Source organism: Coregonus lavaretus (assembly GCF_964263955.1).
Source record: "Coregonus lavaretus genome assembly, chromosome: 2".
NCBI lineage: Eukaryota > Metazoa > Chordata > Actinopteri > Salmoniformes > Salmonidae > Coregonus > Coregonus lavaretus.
In genome coordinates, this window is record NC_139989.1 from 62,864,547 (window position 1) to 62,885,070 (window position 20,524).

General features: G+C 44.0%; 1 protein-coding gene across 1 annotated transcript; it reads left to right on the forward strand.

Moving 5' to 3' along the window:
- Positions 1–9,444: 9,444 nt before the first annotated feature.
- Positions 9,445–19,481, forward strand: LOC311146859 (peripheral myelin protein 22-like). The gene is made up of 5 exons (XM_084183470.1): positions 9,445–9,548; positions 10,346–10,435; positions 14,512–14,605; positions 15,904–16,044; positions 17,255–19,481. Exons 2-5 carry the CDS (start codon positions 10,358–10,360, stop codon positions 17,410–17,412), a joined length of 471 nt encoding a protein of 156 aa, XP_084039596.1. The 5' UTR covers positions 9,445–9,548; positions 10,346–10,357; the 3' UTR covers positions 17,413–19,481.
- The last annotated feature ends 1,043 nt before the right edge of the window (positions 19,482–20,524 follow it).

A 20,524-nucleotide genomic window follows, 5' to 3' on the forward strand; every position in this document is an offset into this window, starting at 1 on the left:
TTCATATAGCCATATTAAGTGTGTAGTCTTGTGCTTGTATTTGGGCCTCTCCTCTCCTCTCCTCTCCTCTCCTCTCCTCTCCTCTCCTCTCCTCTCCTCTCCTCTCCTCTCCTCTCCTCTCCTCTCCTCTCCTCTCCTCTCCTCTCCTCTCCTCTCCTAACCCCCACTCCTCTCATCTCCCCTCCATCATCTCCTCTCCCCTCCTCTCCTCTCCTTGTCTCCTCTCCTCTCTTCCCCTCCCCCAGGTCAATGGGTTGTTATCTGATAGTCACTAAGTGGTGAACCATAAACACACCAGATGACAGACAGACAGACAGACAGCACAGCACAGCACAGCACAGCACAGCACAGCACAGCACAGCACAGCACAGCACAGCACAGTGAGGCCATGGTAGCCCTCGAGGAGCAGAGCAGACTGCTGCATGAGAAAATAACCAGAACTACAGACATCCTGGAAATAATGCAGATAAGGTTCTATCTAAGATAGTTGAGCAAAGAGAATATCCAGAGAGAATGTTCCAAGAGCAAAGAGAATGTCCAGAGAGAATGTTCCACCCATAGACATACATACATCATTACTCCCACCCTTCAGCTTTCGCAATACTGTGCTTCCCTCATCAGATTCTTACACTTCTCCAGCAGCTTTGGGAGGACTCAAAGACGTCCGGTAACATGATTTAATACTTCTCTTCTGGACACACCCGATGGGCGGAGTATCTTCTCTTGGAGACACTATCCCTCAACAAGACTTCAGTGGTTGAGTGTTTCCTCTTGTTTCGGTCAGGGTGTCGGGAGTGTGTGTATGTTTGTGTGTGTGTGTGTGTGTGTGTGGCTGTGTGCATGTGTGTGTGTGTGCTGCAGGGAGGAGGGGGGCATTCCAGTGTTTTCTTCATCCTAACTTGTGAAATTCCCAGCTGCTGCTTGTAATGCTCTCCAGTCAGCAGCCAGGCCATGGACCAGGCGAGGCTTGTGTCCAGAATCAATCATCATAACCTAACGCCTTATTCCGTGAGCTGCTGTCCCAGTCCTGGCTTAGTCCTAGTCAACTCCCACCCAGCCCAATCCCTGCATGCGAGAACTGTCCTGTCCTGGCCAACTCCCACCTTGTCCAGTCCTGACCAACTCCCACCCTTTCCAGTCCTGGCCAACTCCCACCCTGTCCAGACCTGGCCAACTCCCACCCTGTCCAGTCCTGACCAACTCCCACCCTTTCCAGTCCTGGCCAACTCCCACCCTGTCCAGACCTGGCTCTACTGGTCCTGCATGTGAGAACAGTCCTGGCTCAGTCCTGCCTGTCCTGGCTCTATCCCACACCTGCATGTGAGAACAGTCCCGGCCCAGTCCTAGCTCAGTCCCATCCCTGCATATGAGAACAGTCCCGGCCCAGTCCTGGCTCTATCCCATACCTGCATGTGAGAACAGTCCCAGCCCAGTCCTGGCTCAGTCCCATACCTGCACGTGAGAACAGTCCCAGTCCAGTCCTGGCTCAGTCCCATCCCTTCATGTGAGGACAGTCCCGGCCCAGTCCTGGCTCAGTCCCGTCTCTGCATGTGAAAACAGTCCCAGTCCTGGCTGGGTCCCATCCCTGCATGTGAGAACAGTCCTGGCCCAGTCCTGGCTCAGTCCCATCCCTGCATGTGAGAACAGTCCCAGTCCCGGCCCAGTCCCATCCCTGTATGTGAGAACAATCCCAGTCCTGGCTCAGTCCCATCCCTGCATGTGAGAACAGTCCCAGTCCTGGCTCAGTCCCATCTCTGCATGTGAGAACAGTCCCAGTCCTGGCTCAGTCCCATCCCTGCATGTGAGAACAGTCCCAGTCCCAGAACCTAGCTGGTTAGCTAAAGGCTGTAATAGATCATTGTCCTAATGAAGCAGGCTGGACCCTGTCCATCATGAGACTGACTCATTATAACTATATAGTAATACGCCTTCTTTTCCCACAGTACATGATGCTGATATCCCACTATAAATGTTGATTTGTTCCAGTTCCATCCCTGATACGAGTGTAGTCCCACTCCTATAGTCACTCCAGCTGACCAGTTGAGAGCTGGAGATCTGAACCAGGCTGGGGTCTGTTTGTCATGGGTTGTGACTTGAGTCTTACTCACTAGATCTGTTTATTAATGCACTTTCCCTTCCCTTCCCTTCCCATGATGATCATGTCCCAGCACTGGATTTCACTGCAGATGGTTTTGATTAGATCCAGAGAAAAAGTAGAACAGTAGAATCTCTGCTGACTCCACTCTCTCTCTCAGATATGGACATTCAAATGTTTTGTCTTTGCAACTGGTGTACCAACCTTGTACAGCCTAATTGTTAATTGGTCAAGTGGGTTGGTAAATTAAACTGACAATCTAGAGGGGATATTTAATTATTGTGGCATTGCTAGAATTAGAGGAGATGCACTGGCTAACTTCCATATCTCACTGTGTGTGTGTGTGTGTGTGTGTGTGTGTGTGTGTGTGTGTGTGTGTGTGTGTGTGTGTGTGTGTGTGTGTGTGTGTGTGTGTGTGTGTGTGTGTGTGTGTGTGTGTGTGTGTGTGTGTGTGTGTGTGTGTGTGTGTGTGTGTGTGTGCGTGCGTGCGTGCGTGCGTGCGTGCGTGCGTGCGTGTGTGTGTGCAGGGGCGTCATGCAAAAATCTGAGGGGGCACAAAGTATGTGAGTGGGGTGGCCGCCCCCCATCCGGAAGTTAGTGAAGTTTCCATTTTTCAAACAACTGAAACAGCTTTTTCCTGCAATCTAGAGCCATAATAAAAACATAACTAAATATGCTTCTCTGCATCTCTGCTAAAATCTAGGTAAAATATTGAAAGGAATGTGAGTCTTGTTCAGGAGTGTTAACAAACACAGCCCACAGGAATCTGCCAGTGCTCTTAGAGGTTGTGTTGCAGTAGAATCCTTCTGATGGGCCATCCAGCCCTCTTAGAGGTTGTGTTGCAGTAGAATCCTTCTGATGGGCCATCCAGCCCTCTTAGAGGTTGTGTTGTAGTAGAATCCTTCTGATGGGCCATCCAGGCCTCTTGGAGGTTGTGTTGTAGTAAAATCCTTCTGATGGGCCATCCAGCCCTCTTGGAGGTTGTGTTGTCGTAGAATCCTTCTGATGGGCCAGACAGGAAGTCAGAGAGAGCTGGAGCAGAGAGAGAGACACTCTCACAGTGTTCTGGGCAAGACAGGAAGTCAGAGAGAGCTGGAGCAGAGAGAGAGACACTCTCACAGTGTTCTGGGCACCAGCCACCTGTAGGCCTTCACTAGGGATTTAGCTCTATTATTTAGCTCAACTAATCAAAGATTATGGAGTGATGCTAGCTGTCTGCTCTGTTGTCTCTTGGTTTGTTTGTTTTGGGTTACGCCCCGTCACTTCTGTTGTAATGGCCTGAGACCTGAGGGTAAATGAGGGGTGAAAGACCATTACATGGTGATAAGTATGGTAATACAAGTCTGTCTCTCTGGAGAGTCCTTGTGCTTGGAGTAGCACTGTCATACAGCCCTTAACTGTTTGGCACAGTCCAACACTAAATACAACTCTCACAGGAGTGTGTGTGTGTGTGTGTGTGTGTGTGTGTGTGTGTGTGTGTGTGTGTGTGTGTGTGTGTGTGTGTGTGTGTGTGTGTGTGTGTGTGTGTGTGTGTGTGTGTGTGTGTGTGTGTGTGTGTGTGTGTGTGTGTGTGTGTGTGTGTGTGTGTGTGTGTGTGTGTGTGTGTGTGTGTGTGTGTGTGTCGAAAGTGTTCCACAGGGATGCTGGCCCATGTTGACTCCATTGCTTCCCACAGTTGTGTCAATACAGGACTATTAAAGGCCCAGTGCACTATTTAAAAAATAATACAAAATACATTTCTGCAAGTATTTTTTGAATTAACATTATTATTATTTTAAATGTTTTTCATTGGGTGCTGCAGCAGCCTCATCACCCCTACTTCCCCAAGCTATGGGTGGACCATTCTGGAGACACACTGTAAACTGTTGAGCGTGAAAAACCCAGCAGTGTTGCATTTCTTGACACAAACCGGTGCGGCTGGCACCTACTACAATACCCCGTTCAAAGGCACTTAAATATTTTGTCTTGCCCATTCACTCTCTGAATGGTACACATATACAATCCATGTCTCAATTGTCTCAAGGCTTAAAAATCCTTCTTTAACCTCCTCCCCCTTCATCTATACTGATTGAAGTGGATTTAACAAGTGACATCAATAAGGGATCACAGCTTTCACCTGGATTTACCTGGTCAGTCTATGTCATGGAAAGAGCAGGTGTTCATAATGTTTTGTATACTCAGTGTATTTGCTATATTTTACTGTCAAAATGGGACTCCAGAATTTCCTTTTATTATTATTATTTTTTATTAGAGATTAATTACATACATCTTTATGTGCACTAACTAATATAATAGGATAATTTAATTTGGGGTTCAACACCTGAGGAAGTGGAAACTCAAAACACATTACCTAGATCACTAACTGTAGCCATGAAATGCATTGAAAGGCTGGTCATGACTCACATCAACACCATCATCCCAGTAACCCTGGAACCACTCCAATTTGCATACCGCCCCAACAGATCCACAGATGACACAATCTCTATTGCACTCCACTCCACACTGCCATTTCCCACCTGGATAAAAGGAACACCTATGTGAGAATGCTGTTAATTGACTACAGCTCAGTGTTTAACACCATTGTGCCCTCCAAGCTATTCAATATGCTAAGGATCTTGGGACTAAACACCTCCCTTTCTGACGGGACACCCCCAGGTGGTGAGGGTAGGCAACAGCACATCCGCCACACTGACCTTCAACACGGGGCCCCTCAGGGGTGCATGCTTAGTCCCCTCCTGTACTCCCTTTTCACCCACGACTGCCTGGCCACGCACGACTCCAACACCATCATTACGTTTTCTGACGACACGACGGTTGTAGGCCTGATCACCGACGATGATGAAACAGCCTATAGGAAGGAGGTCAGAGACCTGGCAGTGTGGTGACAGGACAACAACCTCTCAATCAACGTCCGTAAGACAAAGGAGCTTATCATGGACTACAGGAAACGGAGGGCCGAGCACGCCTCCATTTACATCGACGGGGCTGCAGTGAAGTGGGTCAAGAGCTTGAAGGTCCTTGGTGTCCACATCACTATCATGGTCCAAACACACCAAGACAGCCGTGAAGAGGGTACGACAACGCCTATTCCTCCTCAGGAGGCTGAAAAGATTTGGTATGGGACCTCAGATCCTCAAAAAGTTATACAGCTGCACCATAGAGAGCATCCTGACTGGTTGCATCACAGCTTGGTATGGCAACTGCTCGGCCTCCGACCGCAAGGTGCTACAGTGGGTAGTGCGTACGGCCCAGTACATAACTGGGGCTGAGCTTCCTGCCACACAGGACCTCTATACCAGGCGGTGTCAAAGACTCCAGCCACCCAAGTCATAGACTGGGACCAAAATCACCAAGTCTGGGACCAAAATGCTCCTTAACAGCTTCTACCCCCAAGCCATAAGACTGCTGAACAGTTAATCAAATGGCTACCCGGACTATTAGCATTGACCCCCTTGTCTAATTTGTATTTATTCAATTTTTTTACATTGACTCTCTTGCACATGCTCGATGTACACTCACTGGACTCCACACACTCACAACACTCCAACACACAAACAAAAAAATACACACACATGCATATTGATGCTACAGACACACACACACACACACACACATCCACATTCCTTCACACTCCTCACATACGCTGCTGCTACTCTTTTTTTATTATCTATGCATAGTCACTTTAGCACTACTTACATGTCCAGTGGGGAGAACAAGTATTTGATACACTGCCGATTTTGCAGGTTTTCCTACTTACAAAGCATGTACAAAAATCCAGAAAATCACATTGTATGATTTTTAAGTAATTAATTTGCATTTTATTGCATGTCATAAGTATTTGATCACCTACCAACCAGTAAGAATTCCGGCTCTCACAGACCTGTTAGTTTTTCTTTAAGAAGCCCTCCTGTTCTCCACTCATTACCTGTATTAACTGCACATGTTTGAACTCGTTACCTGTATAAAAGACACCTGTCCACACACTCAATCAAACAGACTCCAACCTCTCCACAATGGCCAAGACCAGAGAGCTGTGTAAGGACATCAGGGATAAAATTGTAGACCTGCACAAGGCTGGGATGGGCTACAGGACAATAGGCAAGCAGCTTGGTGAGAAGGCAACAACTGTTGGCGCAATTATTAGAAAATTGAAGAAGTTCAAGATGGCGGTCAATCACCCTCGGTCTGGGGCTCCATGCAAGATCTCACCTCGTGGGGCATCAATGATCATGAGGAAGGTGAGGGATCAGCCCAGAACTACACGGCAGGACCTGGTCAATGACCTGAAGAGAGCTGGGACCACAGTCTCAAAGAAAACCCTTAGTAACACACTACGCCGTCATCGATTAAAATCCTGCAGCGCACGCAAGGTCCCCCTGCTCAAGCCAGCGCATGTCCAGGCCCGTCTGAAGTTTGCCAATGACCATCTGGATGATCCAGAGGAGGAATGGGAGAAGGTCATGTGGTCTGATGAGACAAAAATAGAGCTTCTTGGTCTAAACTCCACTCGCCGTGTTTGGAGGAAGAAGAAGGATGAGTACAACCCCAAGAACACCATCCCAACCGTGAAGCATGGAGGTGGAAACATCATTCTTTGGGGATGATTTTCTGCAAAGGGGACAGGACGACTGCACCGTATTGAGGGGAAGATGGATGGGGCCAGGTATCGCGAGATCTTGGCCAACAACCTCCTTCCCTCAGTAAGAGCATTGAAGATGGGTCGTGGCTGGGTCTTCCAGCATGACAACGACCCGAAACACACAGCCAGGGCAACTAAGGAGTGGCTCCGTAAGAAGCATCTCAAGGTCCTGGAGTGGCCTAGCCAGTCTCCAGACCTGAACCCAATAGAACATCTTTGGAGGGAGCTGAAAGTCCGTATTGCCCAGCGACAGCCCCGAAACCTGAAGGATCTGGAGAAGGTCTGTATGGAGGAGTGGGCCAAAATCCCTGCTGCAGCGTGTGCAAACCTGGTCAAGACCTACATGAAACGTATGATCTCTGTAATTGCAAACAAAGGTTTCTGTACCAAATATTAAGTTCTGCTTTTCTGATGTATCAAATACTTATGTCATGCAATAAAATGCAAATTAATTACTTAAAAATCATACAATGTGATTTTCTGGATTTTTGTTTTAGATTCCGTCTCTCACAGTTGAAGTGTACCTATGACAAAAAATTACAGACCTCTACATGCTTTGTAAGTAGGTAAACCTTCAAAATCGGCAATGTATCAAATACTTGTTCTCCCCACTGTACATATTACCTCAATTACCTCAACTACCCCGTAACCCTGCACGTTGACTTGGTACTGGTACCCCTTGTATATAGCCTTGTTATTATTATGTTATTGTGTTACTATTTTTCCTTTAGTTCATCTAGCACATTTTTCTTACATTGTTGGTTAAGGGCTCCTTAGTCACGGTCAGGTCTACACCTGATATATTCAGCACATGTGACAAATATAATTGATTTAATTTATCTCTAAATATAATACCCACTGCTAGTAGCCATGTATTCATCCAACAGTAAATGTAAAGTGCTAAAAAACTTTTGCAATTGGGCCTCCCGAGTGGCGCAGTGGTCTAAGGCTGTGCCACTAGAGATCCTGGTTCGAGTCCAGGCTCTGTCGCTGCCGGCCGCGACCAGGAGACCCATGGGGCGGTGCACAATTGGCCCAGGTTAGGAGGGTTTGGCCAGCAGGGGTGTTCTTGTCCCATTGCGCACTAGCGGCTCCTGTCGCCAGGTGTACGGTGTTTCCCCCGGCTGGTTAAGCGGGCATTGGGTCAAGAAGTAGTGTGGCTCGGCTGGGTTGTGTTTCGGAGGACGCATGGCTCTTGCCTCTCCCGAGTCCGTACGGGAGTTGCAGCGATGGGACAAGACTGTAACTACCAATTGGATACCACGAAATTGGGGTTGTAAAATAGTTGCTGAATGTTGAGAAATTCAAATTATACCTACAGAAAGCTGAGAACCTTCTCTCTTCGGTAGGGATGAGGGGACAAAGCATCCAAAGCTATGTTTTTCCCACAATTACATTTTGAAATGGCTCGTTCGTCACAGCAGGCCCCAGCGAAACAGGCGCAGCGACATGGTAGACATTTTAATTACAGGAATCATGAGGATAATGCACTTTACTGTTTGACGAAATCATGGTTTTAGCCGGCCACAAAATAGGACATTTTGTGAGGTGACAATGTGCTCTTTCTATGTTTATATACATTTATATCCTTTCCGTTTTTTTACGATCCATGATCTTGGCTGTCTAACTGAGGACAGAGTCTGAGCAGGTCTCTTTACTGATGCTGCATTTGACTTTGAATGTGAGTTTGCGTGACCTCAGCTCAGCCTATGCGAAAACGGGGCCGACCCATAGGTTGGTGGCCGGCTATTTCCCACTTATCAGCCAAAGGCTCATTATATATTAGTATAACAGATAAATTGCGCAAAAATATTTATAAAAAATCTTAACAGGCCCATGTTACCTTTTTCATTGTTTTATTTGGATATATATATTTTTTAAAAAGAATTGTGTTTGTCAATTTCGAGCAGCCCACCCAACAAAAAAATGGTCCAGCCCATCTGGTTTTTGCCAGAATTGCCAGATGGCCAATCCGCCCGTGTGTGTGTGTGTGTGTGTGGGTGTGTGTCAGTAAGTTAGTGTAGGAAATAGGGGCTATCCAGTCTTGTTTAATCATCTGGAACAGGGCAGGGCCACTTCAAGTAACTGATGCAATATCTCAATGTGGCTGCCTCCCAAATGCCACCCTATTCCCTATGTAGTGCACTACTTTTGACCATGGCACATAGGGGTCTGATCAAAAGCAGTGCACTATATGGAATAGGTTCTCATTTGGGACTAAGACCTTGTTTTGTTAGAATGTAAGACAAACATAAGCCTGCAATAAATCTAGTTTTGATGATAGAAAAAACAACTTTTAAATATATGAATTGGTTGGTATGGTGATAGATCAAATCAGAACACTGGAATTTTATAGTTGATGTGTTTAGTTTTATGTCCCTAAAAACAGTGCTTTTAGTGAGCGATTTTACAGCAGTGTGGGAATAAAACATTTCATACCCATGGAAAAAGAGACCAATTTGTTTATTTTAAACTCCAACCACCCTTGTTGAAATGTAATTTACAGCAACACACTGGCTAAGCAATTTCCAAGGAACTTTTCCCCTGACTACCACTGTGGGGTAGCAGCCTAGCTAGCCTGCTGCATAGTTCAGGAAAGCAAACAGTTCCAAATGGTTGAGCGGGGCCCTAGCTGCAGTGACGAAGCGACGCTCAAAGGGCGGTGTTCACACGTAAAGAAAATCTTGAGTGTTGCTGTGGTACATCTGGAATAGTGCTTCTAGTATCTACAGCGGGATCTCTGCAATAGTTGTGACCACTTCAACTCATGAGTACTCATTTTTAAAGGGAAATTTACCACAGCCTTTGCTTTCTGTAAGTTGATATAATATGGAATCTTAATTTAAGGTTTTTAGTTTATTTCAAAGGATGAATATCCGATTTTTTATTTATTTACCTTCTCCTCCTCCCACTAACGGAATGTATCAACTTTATTCTTGGAGTTTAATCAAGTTGGATTTATCTATTTTCCTCTGATTGGACTAAGGCTGCGTTTTCATCAATTATTCGAATTTATTTTTGATAAAATATAATTGAATAGTTTTGTAGGGATTTTGAAGAATACTTAAATGATTAATCGTTGCATTTTCTCACTGCGCTTCTAGTAAATAACGGTCCACAGGCAGGCATATGGAGCTGTTTTGATCATGCGTTGATTTGCATTTCGTTTTATATCTCAACTAGGCTACTCATGTGCCGTTTCAAAACGTATATGTAAACTTTCTAAGTAGCGTGCAACTGTTGTTGATTATAGATTTTATCTTTCCAACGATTTGTTTTTTGCTGCATGAATAAAATCGATGTAAATGTTTAATTGGTTGCAAATTGGTTGCACATCTTTTACATTTCTCTCAAAACACTACAGGCTGCAGATGAATTGATATATTTTGAGGAGTTGAAACAGTCCTCCTATTCCATGCTTTTATCCACTCCAATGTTACGGAATACCTACTTTTCAACTTGAAGTGAACATATGGGTTTGATGTGTAAATGTGTAAATGGCGCTACCTGGTGTCAAGATGAAGTACCACTTGAACAAGTTGACGCTGTATCAGTACCATAGACGCCTGGTGTGATAACTGTTGTTCCTGTTTGTTTGTCTCCACGTGTAGACCTATCTGAACATGCTGCTCATCCTGCTCGGAGTGCTCATCTTCCACCTCATCATCCTGGTCCTACTGTTTGTGTCAACAATTGCCAATGTGAGTAACTATGATATTGTTGCCAATACCCTATTATAATACAATGTGAGTAGCTATGATATTGTTGCCGATACCCTACTATAATACAATGTGAGTAGCTATGATATTGTTGCCAATACCCTACTATAATACAATGTGAGTAGCTATGATATTGTTGCCGATACCCTACTATAATACAATGTGAGTAGCTATGATATTGTTGCCGATACCCTACTATAATACAATGTGAGTAGCTATGATATTGTTGCCGATACCCTACTATAATACAATGTGAGTAGCTATGATATTGTTGCCGATACCCTACTATAATACAATGTGAGTAGCTATGATATTGTTGCCGATACCCTACTATAATACAATGTGAGTAGCTATGATATTGTTGCCGATACCCTACTATAATACAATGTGAGTAGCTATGATATTGTTGCCAATACCCTACTATAATACAATGTGAGTAGCTATGATATTGTTGCCTATACCCTACTATAATACAATGTGAGTAACTATGATTTTGTTGTCGATACCCTACTATAATACAATGTGAGTAGCTATGATATTGTTGCCGATACCCTACTATAATACAATGTGAGTAGCTATGATATTGTTACCAATACCCTACTATAATATAATGTGAGTAGCTATGATATTGTTGCCTATACCCTACTATAATACAATGTGAATAGCTATGATATTGTTGCCGATACCCTACTATAATACAATGTGAGTAGCTATGATATTGTTGCCGATACCCTACTATAATACAATGTGAGTAGCTATGATATTGTTGCCGATACCCTACTATAATACAATGTGAGTAGCTATGATATTGTTGCCGATACCCTACTATAATACAATGTGAGTAGCTATGATATTGTTGCCGATACCCTACTATAATACAATGTGAGTAGCTATGATATTGTTGCCGATACCCTACTATAATACAATGTGAGTAGCTATGATATCATTGCCTACTGTACTATAGCACTGGTGTGTGTCAGTAAGTTAGTGTAGGTAATAGGGCTATCCAGTCTTGCTAACCATCTGGAACAGGGCAGGGCCACTTCAACTAACTGATGTGTCAGACCCGGGTTCAAATATTTCAGCATTTGATTGAACCTGAATCACGCCAGATGGGAGTGGTTGCTTGCACTTTTGGGACTACACTGTATTATTCCATTGGTTCCACTGTGCCCAGACAAGCTCGATCAAGCAAAAGTTTTAGAAAGTAAACAAATACTATTTGAATCTGTGTGTGGTGGTGGGTGTATGTATTTTTACAATGGAACCTGGGAACCACTTGTCCTACTTTTAATGGGCTATGCACATGTTGTGGGAGAGGGGGGATGTATGTATTTTTGCGATGGACCTGGGAACCACTTGTCCTACTTTTAACGGGCTATGCACATGTTGTGGAAGAGGGGGGATGTATGTCTTGGGAGTGTGTGTGTTTACACAGGCAGCCCAATTCTGATCTTTGCTGATCTGATCTTTGCTGATCTGATTGTTCAAAAGACCAATTAGTGGTGGAAAAAATATCAGAATTGGGCTGCCTGTGTAACGCACCCTTTGTGTGTGAGTTGAGTTCATTGAGTGTTCTGTGTTTTAAAGCTGTATTATGGATGTGGCTGGGTGTTCTGTGTTTTAAAGCTGTATTATGGATGTGGCTGGGTGTTCTGTGTTTTAAAGCTGTATTAGGGATGTGGCTGGGTGTTCTGTGTTTTAAAGCTGTATTATGGATGTGGCTGGGTGTTCTGTGTTTTAAAGCTGTATTATGGATGTGGCTGGGTATTCTGTGTTTTAAAGCTGTATTATGGATGTGGCTGGGTGTTCTGTGTTTTATGCTGTGTTGTGGGTGTGTCCCAACACAACACAGTGAATAGCCGCCCCGCTCCGACCTGAACAGCTTCCACCCCCAAGCCATAAGACTGCTAAATAGTTAACCAAATAACTACCCGGATTATCTGCATTGACCCTGTTTAAACTAACTCGTTTTGACTCTATGCACACACACTGGACGCCACCCACACACTCACACTCACAAACACGTACACTGTCGCCACACACACATTTCCACACTTCGACACTCATCACATACACTGCTGCTACTGTCTATTATCTATCCTGTTGCCTAGTCACTTTACCCCTACCTATATGTACATATCTACCTCAATTACCTCGTACCCCTGCATATCAACTTGGTACTGGCACCCTGTGTATATAGCCAAGCTATCATTGACTTGGTACTGGTACCCAGTGTATATAGCCAAGTTATAATTGGCTTGGTACTGGCACCCTGTGTATATGCTATCATTGACTTGGTACTGGTACCCTGTGTATATAACATTTACATTTACATTTTAGTCATTTAGCAGACGCTCTTATCCAGAGCGACTTACAGTTATTGAGTGCATACATCTTTTTATACTGGCCTCCCGTGGGAAACGAACCCACAACCCTGGCATTGTAAGCGCCATGCTCTACCAACTGAGCTACACAGGGCCTGTAAAACCAAGCTATCATTGACTAGGTACTGGTACCCCGTGTATATAGCCAAGTTATCATTGACTTGTACTGGTACCCCGTGTATATAGCCAAGTTATCATTGACTTGTACTTGTACCCCGTGTATATAGCCAAGTTATCATTGACTTGTACTGGTACCCCGTGTTTATAGCCAAGTTATAATTGACTAGGTACTGGTACCCCATGTATATAGCCAAGTTATCATTGACTTGTACTTGTACCCCGTGTATATAGCCAAGATATCATTGACTAGGTACTGGTACCCCGTGTATATAGCCAAGTTATCATTGACTTGTACTTGTACCCCGTGTATATAGCCAAGTTATCATTGACTAGGTACTGGTACCCCGTGTATATAGCCAAGTAATCATTGACTTGTACTGGTACCCCGTGTATATAGCCAAGTTATTACTGACTAGGTACTGGTACCCCGTGTATATAGCCAAGTTATTACTGACTAGGTACTGGTACCCCGTGTATATAGCCAAGTTATTACTGACTAGGTACTGGTACCCCGTGTATATAGCCAAGTTATTATTGCTCATTGTGGATTCCTCGTGTTATTCTTCTTCTTCTTCTATTATTATTATAATAATAATAATTATTATTATTTTTGTATTGTTTTTGTATTATTATTATTATTATTTATTACTATTATTATTATTATTATTATTGTATTATTATTATTATTATTATTATTATTATTTTATTTGTTATTGTATTCTGCATTGTTGGGAAGGGGCCGTAGGGAAGCATTTCACCTGTTTATGAAGCATTGAAAATAACATTTTGATTTGGTTTGTATTCACTATGTTGTGTTGTGGGTGTGTCGTGTGAATTCACTGTGTTGTGGGTGTGTCGTGTGAATTTACTGTGTTGTGGGTGTGTCATGTGAATTCACTGTGTTGTGGGTGTGTCGTGTGAATTCACTGAGTTGTGGGTGTGTCGTGTGAATTCACTGTGTCGTGGGTGTGTCGTGTGAATTCACTGTGTTGTGTTGTGTTGTGTTGTGGGTGTGTCGTGTGAATTCACTGTGTTGTGGGTGTGTCGTGTGAATTTACTGTGTTTTGGGTGTGTCGTGTGAATTCACTGTGTTGTGTTGTGGGTGTGTCGTGTGAATTCACTGTGTTGTGGGTGTGTCATGTGAATTCACTGTGTTGTGGGTGTGTCGTGTGAATTCACTGTGTTGTGTTGTATTGTGTTTTGGGTGTATCGTTTGAATTCACTGTGTTGTGTTGTGTTGTGGGTGTGTCGTTTGAATTCACTGTGTTGTGTTGTGTTGTGTTGTGGGTGTGTCGTTTGAATTCACTGTGTTGTGTTGTGTTGTGTTGTGGGTGTGTCGTTTGAATTCACTGTGTTGTGTTGTGTTGTGGGTGTGTCGTGTGAATTCACTGTGTTGTGTTGTATTGTGTTGTGTTGTGGGTGTGTCGTGTGAATTCACTGTGTTGTGTTGTGTTGTGTTGTGTTGTGGGTGTGTCGTTTGAATTCACTGTGTTGTGTTGTGTTGTGTTGTGTTGTGGGTGTGTCGTGTGAATTCACTGTGTTGTGTTCCAGGCCTGGACTGTAGCAGGAACCAAGAGTAGTTACCTGTGGTTCAGCTGTCTCACTACTAACGGAGGATATCACTGCATTCCTGCCAGCAATGAAGGTTTGTCCAAGAAGCTAGCACCAAAGATTGTGGATAAATAAAAATTTTACTCAGGCCGTTTAGCATTTTTTTTAAATGGACAATGTTCCTGTCTGTGTAAGTGGGCGTTTCCTCTCTTGCGTGAGCTCACGGTTCCTCCATAATATCTGGCTCACATGAGAGAGGGAACAGCTGGCTCTGGTCTACTTATTGTCCCCTCCCACTCGCCCCCACCGCCCCGCTCCAACCAGAAAAAATAAGCCAGTGAGATGTCTTGCCCTGGGGCACTCCCATCGCGGGGCGGGTCCAATAGGTAGACCAGGGTGGCCCCGACCCGATAAAAAAAAATTAGGGAGTGGGGTGTCTTGAATTGAAGAAGTTTAAGCTGCCTATCAATCATTGTTTTTGCAACCAATGGACAGCCAGTGAATAAAGTACTCTTGCAGCAGCTGCATAGTGTGGATCCCAGCCTATGGAATAACAGTTGGAGGGAGTTCCTCCCGTCTAAAGACCTCTGTGGTATTGTGCTCCATACTGTCAACAACCAGTGGGGCTTTCATTGCTCAATTTAATTTGTGCTGATTAAATAAAAAATTTCCATAGTCGTAATGGACACATTTTCAAACACGCACACCTTTAATAGATTAAAAGGGGCAATCTGTAGTTGCTACATCCATTTTAGGACTAATATGAATGATATTCACTGAGCGTACAAAACATTAAGAACATGACATAGACTGACCAGGTGAATCCAGGTGAAAACTATGATCCCTTATTGATTTCACCTGTTAAATCCACTTCAATCAGTGTAGATGAAGGGGAGGAGACAGGTTATAGAAGGATTTTTAAGCCTTACGACAATTGAGTCATGGATTGTGTATGTGTGCCATTCAGAGAGTGAATGGGCAAGACAAAATATTGAAGTGCCTTTGAAGAATGTATCAAGAATGTGTATCAAGAATGTGGGAAGCATTGGAGTCAACATGGGCCAGCATCCCTGTGGAACGCTTTCGACACCTTGTAGAGTCCATGCCCCGACGAATTCAGGCTGTTGGTCTTGTTTAATCTCTCAATGTTCATAATGTTTGGTACACTCAGTGTATGGCCAGCTATGTAAACTCTAACATTGATTTATCCTGCATTAGATGTCGTTCAATGGGTAATCAGATTACGGTAGTGAGTTTGGGTAATCAAAAAGTTACGTTACTGATTACAATTTTGGACAGGTAACTAGTAAATGTAACGGATTACATTTGGAAAGTAACCTATTCAACCCTGGTTATATGTCATGTTAAACCTCCTCTGTCTCCTCCCTCCAGACTGGATCCAGGCGGTTCAGGCCCTCATGGTTCTCTCAGTGTTGTTCTGCCTCTTCTCGCTGGTCTTCTTCATGTGTCAGCTCTTCACCCTGGTCAAAGGAGGACGCTTCTTCTTCACCGCCATCTTCCAGATCCTCGCCAGTGAGTATGACCACTTGTAAGGCTTAATGAAGCCTTCATAACCCCTTTATAAGGCCTACATAGAGGCTTCATAAAGTTGTTGGTCTTGTTGGCCAGTGAGTATCATCACATCACATCAAACACAGAGTTTCCCCGATTGTCTAACCTAGCCATGGTCCCCCAGCTTATACAACGTTGGCTTGTATTGGTATCAACTGACAATGTTGGTGAGAAGATGGCCTGGATATTGCCCTGTGTGGCTTACCGCCCAGCAGGAAAATTATCTCATGGAAAAACGGAATCTGTAAAGGACAGACATGTTATAGCCCAGGTCAAAGTGGGAGGCAGCCCCATGTGACCACTGTCCCTTACTACGGGGTTGGTTTACTGTCTCAATGTCAGGTCCCTTACTACGGGGTTGGTTTACTGTCTCAATGTCAGGTCCCTTACTACGGGGTTGGTTTACTGTCTCAATGTCAGGTCCCTTACTACGGGGTTGGTTTACTGTCTCAATGTCAGGTCCCTTACTACGAGGTTGGTTTACTGTCTCAATGTCAGGTCCCTTACTACGGGGTTGGTTTACTGTCTCAATGTCAGGTCCCTTACTACGGGGTTGGTTTACTGTCTCAATGTCAGGTCCCTTACTACGGGGTTAGTTTACTGTCTCAATGTCAGGTCCCTTACTACGGGGTTGGTTTACTGTCTCAATGTCAGGTCCCTTACTACGGGGTTGGTTTACTATCTCAATGTCAGGTCCCTTACTACAGGGTTGGTTTACTGTCATAATCTCTTAGTTGGAACCCAACTAAATATTGTGCTAGATATCATAGCTAGCTAACTCAATTTGCTCATGTGGGCAGAGTTGGCTGGAAGTGGGCCGGTTCTCTGGCTCAGGGGTTAACTTGTGGAAAGTAGCAGATTCAGTCCCTCCCCAATATACAGAACATAACGAAGTCTGTCACTAAAGATGAGGTGTGTCAACTTGGAAGAAATGAATGATCCTCAACAGCTGTCTAAAACTAACCATTACTTTTTTCCTTTCTCCCCCACTCTCTCTCTGTCCCTCCCTGCGCTCCTCTCTTTCTCTCTGTCCCTCCCTGCTCTCCTCTCTCTCTCTGTCCCTCCCTGCTCTCCTCTCTCTCTCTCTGTCCCTCCCTGCTCTCCTCTCTCTCTCCTTTCCATTCCCTTCCCTCAACCCCTCTTGCACTCTCCTCTCTCTCTCTCTCTCCAGGTCTGTTTGTGATGTGTGGAGCAATAATCTACACGGTGATGTGTCCGGATGAGGAGGTGGATGCTGCATTCGGCTTTGCCTACGTCCTGGCCTGGGTGTCTTTCCCTCTGTGTCTGGTCAGTGGTCTCATCTACATCGTACTGAGGAAGAGGGAATGAGAGAGGGAGGGAGGCTGAGGTTAAGGCCTCACACCATCACCAACAGAACACAGCACTGTGCCCCAGGGTTGGGGTCAATTCCATTTGAATTCCAGTCAATTCAGGAAGTACACTGACATTCCAATACTCTTCAATGCTTCTTAATGAGGTTTGCTTTCTGAATTCACTGGAATTTAAATGGAATTGAGCCCAACCCTGCTGTGCCCACTGACCACCAGAGGAGGCTGGTGAGGGGAGGATGAACGGCTCTAATAGTGGTTGTTTTCCGTTAAACACTTTGAGCATTCTATTACATTTTGAGTGTTTGCACTTTTGGGATTATTCCATTGGTTTCATTGTGCCAGGCAAGCTCAATCAAGCTCAGTTAAGGCATTTGTAAGAAAACAAATCCTATTTGAACCCAGGTCTACATTATACATACCCATCACAGGAGGTTGGTGGCACTGGCTGGAGCGGAATCAGTGGTAATGGCTGGAGCGGAATCAGTGAAGTGGTATCAAATATACTGAACAGAAATATAAACGCAACATGCAACAATTTCAAAGATTTTAGTGAGTTACAGTTCATAGAAGGAAATCAGTCAATTGAAATAAATTAATCAGGCCCTAATCTATGGATTTCACATGACTGGACAGGGGTGCAGCCTTGGGTGGGCCTGGGAGGGCATAGGCCCACCCACTGGGGAGCCAGGCCCAGCCAATCGGAATGAGTTTTTCCCCACAAAAGGGCTTTATTACAGACAGAAATACTCCTCAGCACCCCTCCTCCGCCTCCTCAGACGATCCCGCAGGTGAAGAAGCTGGATGTGGAGGTCCTGGGCTGGCGTGGTTACACGTGGTCTGCGGTTGTGAGGTCGGTAGGACATACTGCCAAATTCTCTAAAACGACGTTGGAGGCGGCTTATGGTAGAGAAATGAACATTCAATTATCTGGCAACAGCTCTGTTGGACATTCCTGCAGTCAGCATGCCAATTGCATGCTCCCTCAAAACTTGAGACATCTGTGGCATTGTGTTGTGTGACAAAACTGCACATTTTAGAGTGGCCTTTTATTGTCCCCAGCACAAGGTACACTTGTGTAATGATCGTGCTGTTTAATCAGCTTCTTGATATGCCACACCTGTCAGGTGGATGGATTATCTTGGCAATGGAGAAATGCTCACTAACAGGGATGTAAACAAATTTGTGCACACATTTTTTGAGAAATAAGCTTTTTGTGCGTATGGAACATTTCTGGGATCTTTTATTTCAGCTCATGAAACACGGGACCAACACTTTACATGTTGCGTTTATATTTTGTTCAGTATACATCAAACACATGTTTTCCATGTGTTTGATGCGATTCCATTGGCTCCGTTCCAGCCATTATTATGAGTCGTCCTCTCCTCAGCAGCCTCCACTGATACCCATGTGTGAGGAAACTACAGAGAAGAACACAATCTATGTCACAGTGTAAAGATGTACATAGTGTCTATGGTTTTAGACATATTTATAACATTTTTTACATGACCTTTTGTACATAGTGTTGTTGAGTTGCTTTTACTTTTTCATACTTTCTCCTCCGTGCCAAAGAGATAAAGCTGTGATATCAGCTTTTAGGAAAAAAAGCCAAAATGTTTAAAACCTTTTAAATGTTTATTTTGCTTTACTATAGTGTAGTGTCAACTCCTAGTTTGTCATTGTCAAGCCAAATATGACAATTCCATAAAGAGTTGGCAAGAAAGCAAGAACAGACTGGCCATCAGGCTAGTCAACTCAGACAAAGTGAATTCATAAACAACATCAGTTTTCTTGATGAAGGAAAATGGGTATGTGTTTCAGAACCAACAAATTATTGTGTATATGAACTAATGAGCATGACTTTTTCATATTTGTACTGTACTGTCCTGAATTGTATTGTATTGTACAGTACTGTATTGTCTACTAGGATTCTGAAATGAAAATGGTGCTTTGTCTCTGCCAGTCTTCTACTGTATAGCCTGGTTGTTGGTGTTATTAAATGATTTTAACAATGCTTGAATTGTATAGCCTCCTTGTTTTGTGTTGCCATTAAATGATTTTAACAATACTAATGACTGTTGTCCTGCCCTTTCTGTACAAAAACGAATTTGCAGTTTTTATGTATATATTCTTATAAATAAATCCATTGAAAGGTCTGCTTGCTTGGCATACAGGCAGGTCACCCGTGATACAAGTCAGTATTCAACGTCCATCCATGTCTGAGGACATTGGGAGATGACGTGGAAACCGGACACTAGGTGCAACAGTGAGCGCTGTTACCTTCAAGTAGGCTTTGTTTTTTTTAGGGCGTTGGGGACGGACGTAAGCTTCTGCCTCTGGTTCCAAAGGTTGCATGTTTGAATCCAGTGATAGAAAGTTGTTTTTGAATTTTTATTCTAAGCCTATCCCAAATCATAACCCTTACCTTAACCATTCTGAGTCAATGCCTAAACTTAACCTTGGAACGATACAGAGAAGTAACCAAATACTTTGAAATTTGACATTTGGAACAACTTCAAAATTAGGCGTTTGAGACACATGGATGAAGGTCTTATTCTGACGTGAGACTGTGAGAGCTTGTTGTGGCATGATCATTCATCCTCTGAGAACTGGCCTGATTGACACAGCTGCAGTACTGATATGCAGCACATGGCGGCAGTGTAATGCAGTGGTTGACAGCTGTTGTGAGATTCAGCGGTGGCATCAACAACTGCGAAGGGAAGAATCCATTTGGGGAGAATAATTTAAACTCCGTCAACAATATTTCTTACACTGTATGCAGCTCTCTTAACTGCTAGACAAATCTCAGCTCTATCTTTTTCCACTTTGCCATATCTTTCAACATTACATTTTCCATTTACTTCATACTGTGTAAAAATATTGTTGATTGAGTTTAAATTACTCTCCCCAAATGGGTTCTTCCCTTCTCAGTTGTTGATACCACAACTGAATCCCGAGCCAACTAGGTGAAAACTGATGTGCCCTTGAGCACGGCACTTAAACCTAATTGCCCCTGTAAGTCACGCTGGATAAGAGTGTCTGCTAAATGACAAAAGTGTGTGTGTGTGTTACACTCTATATAGCTTCAGATGGTGACAGATGGGTCTATATAG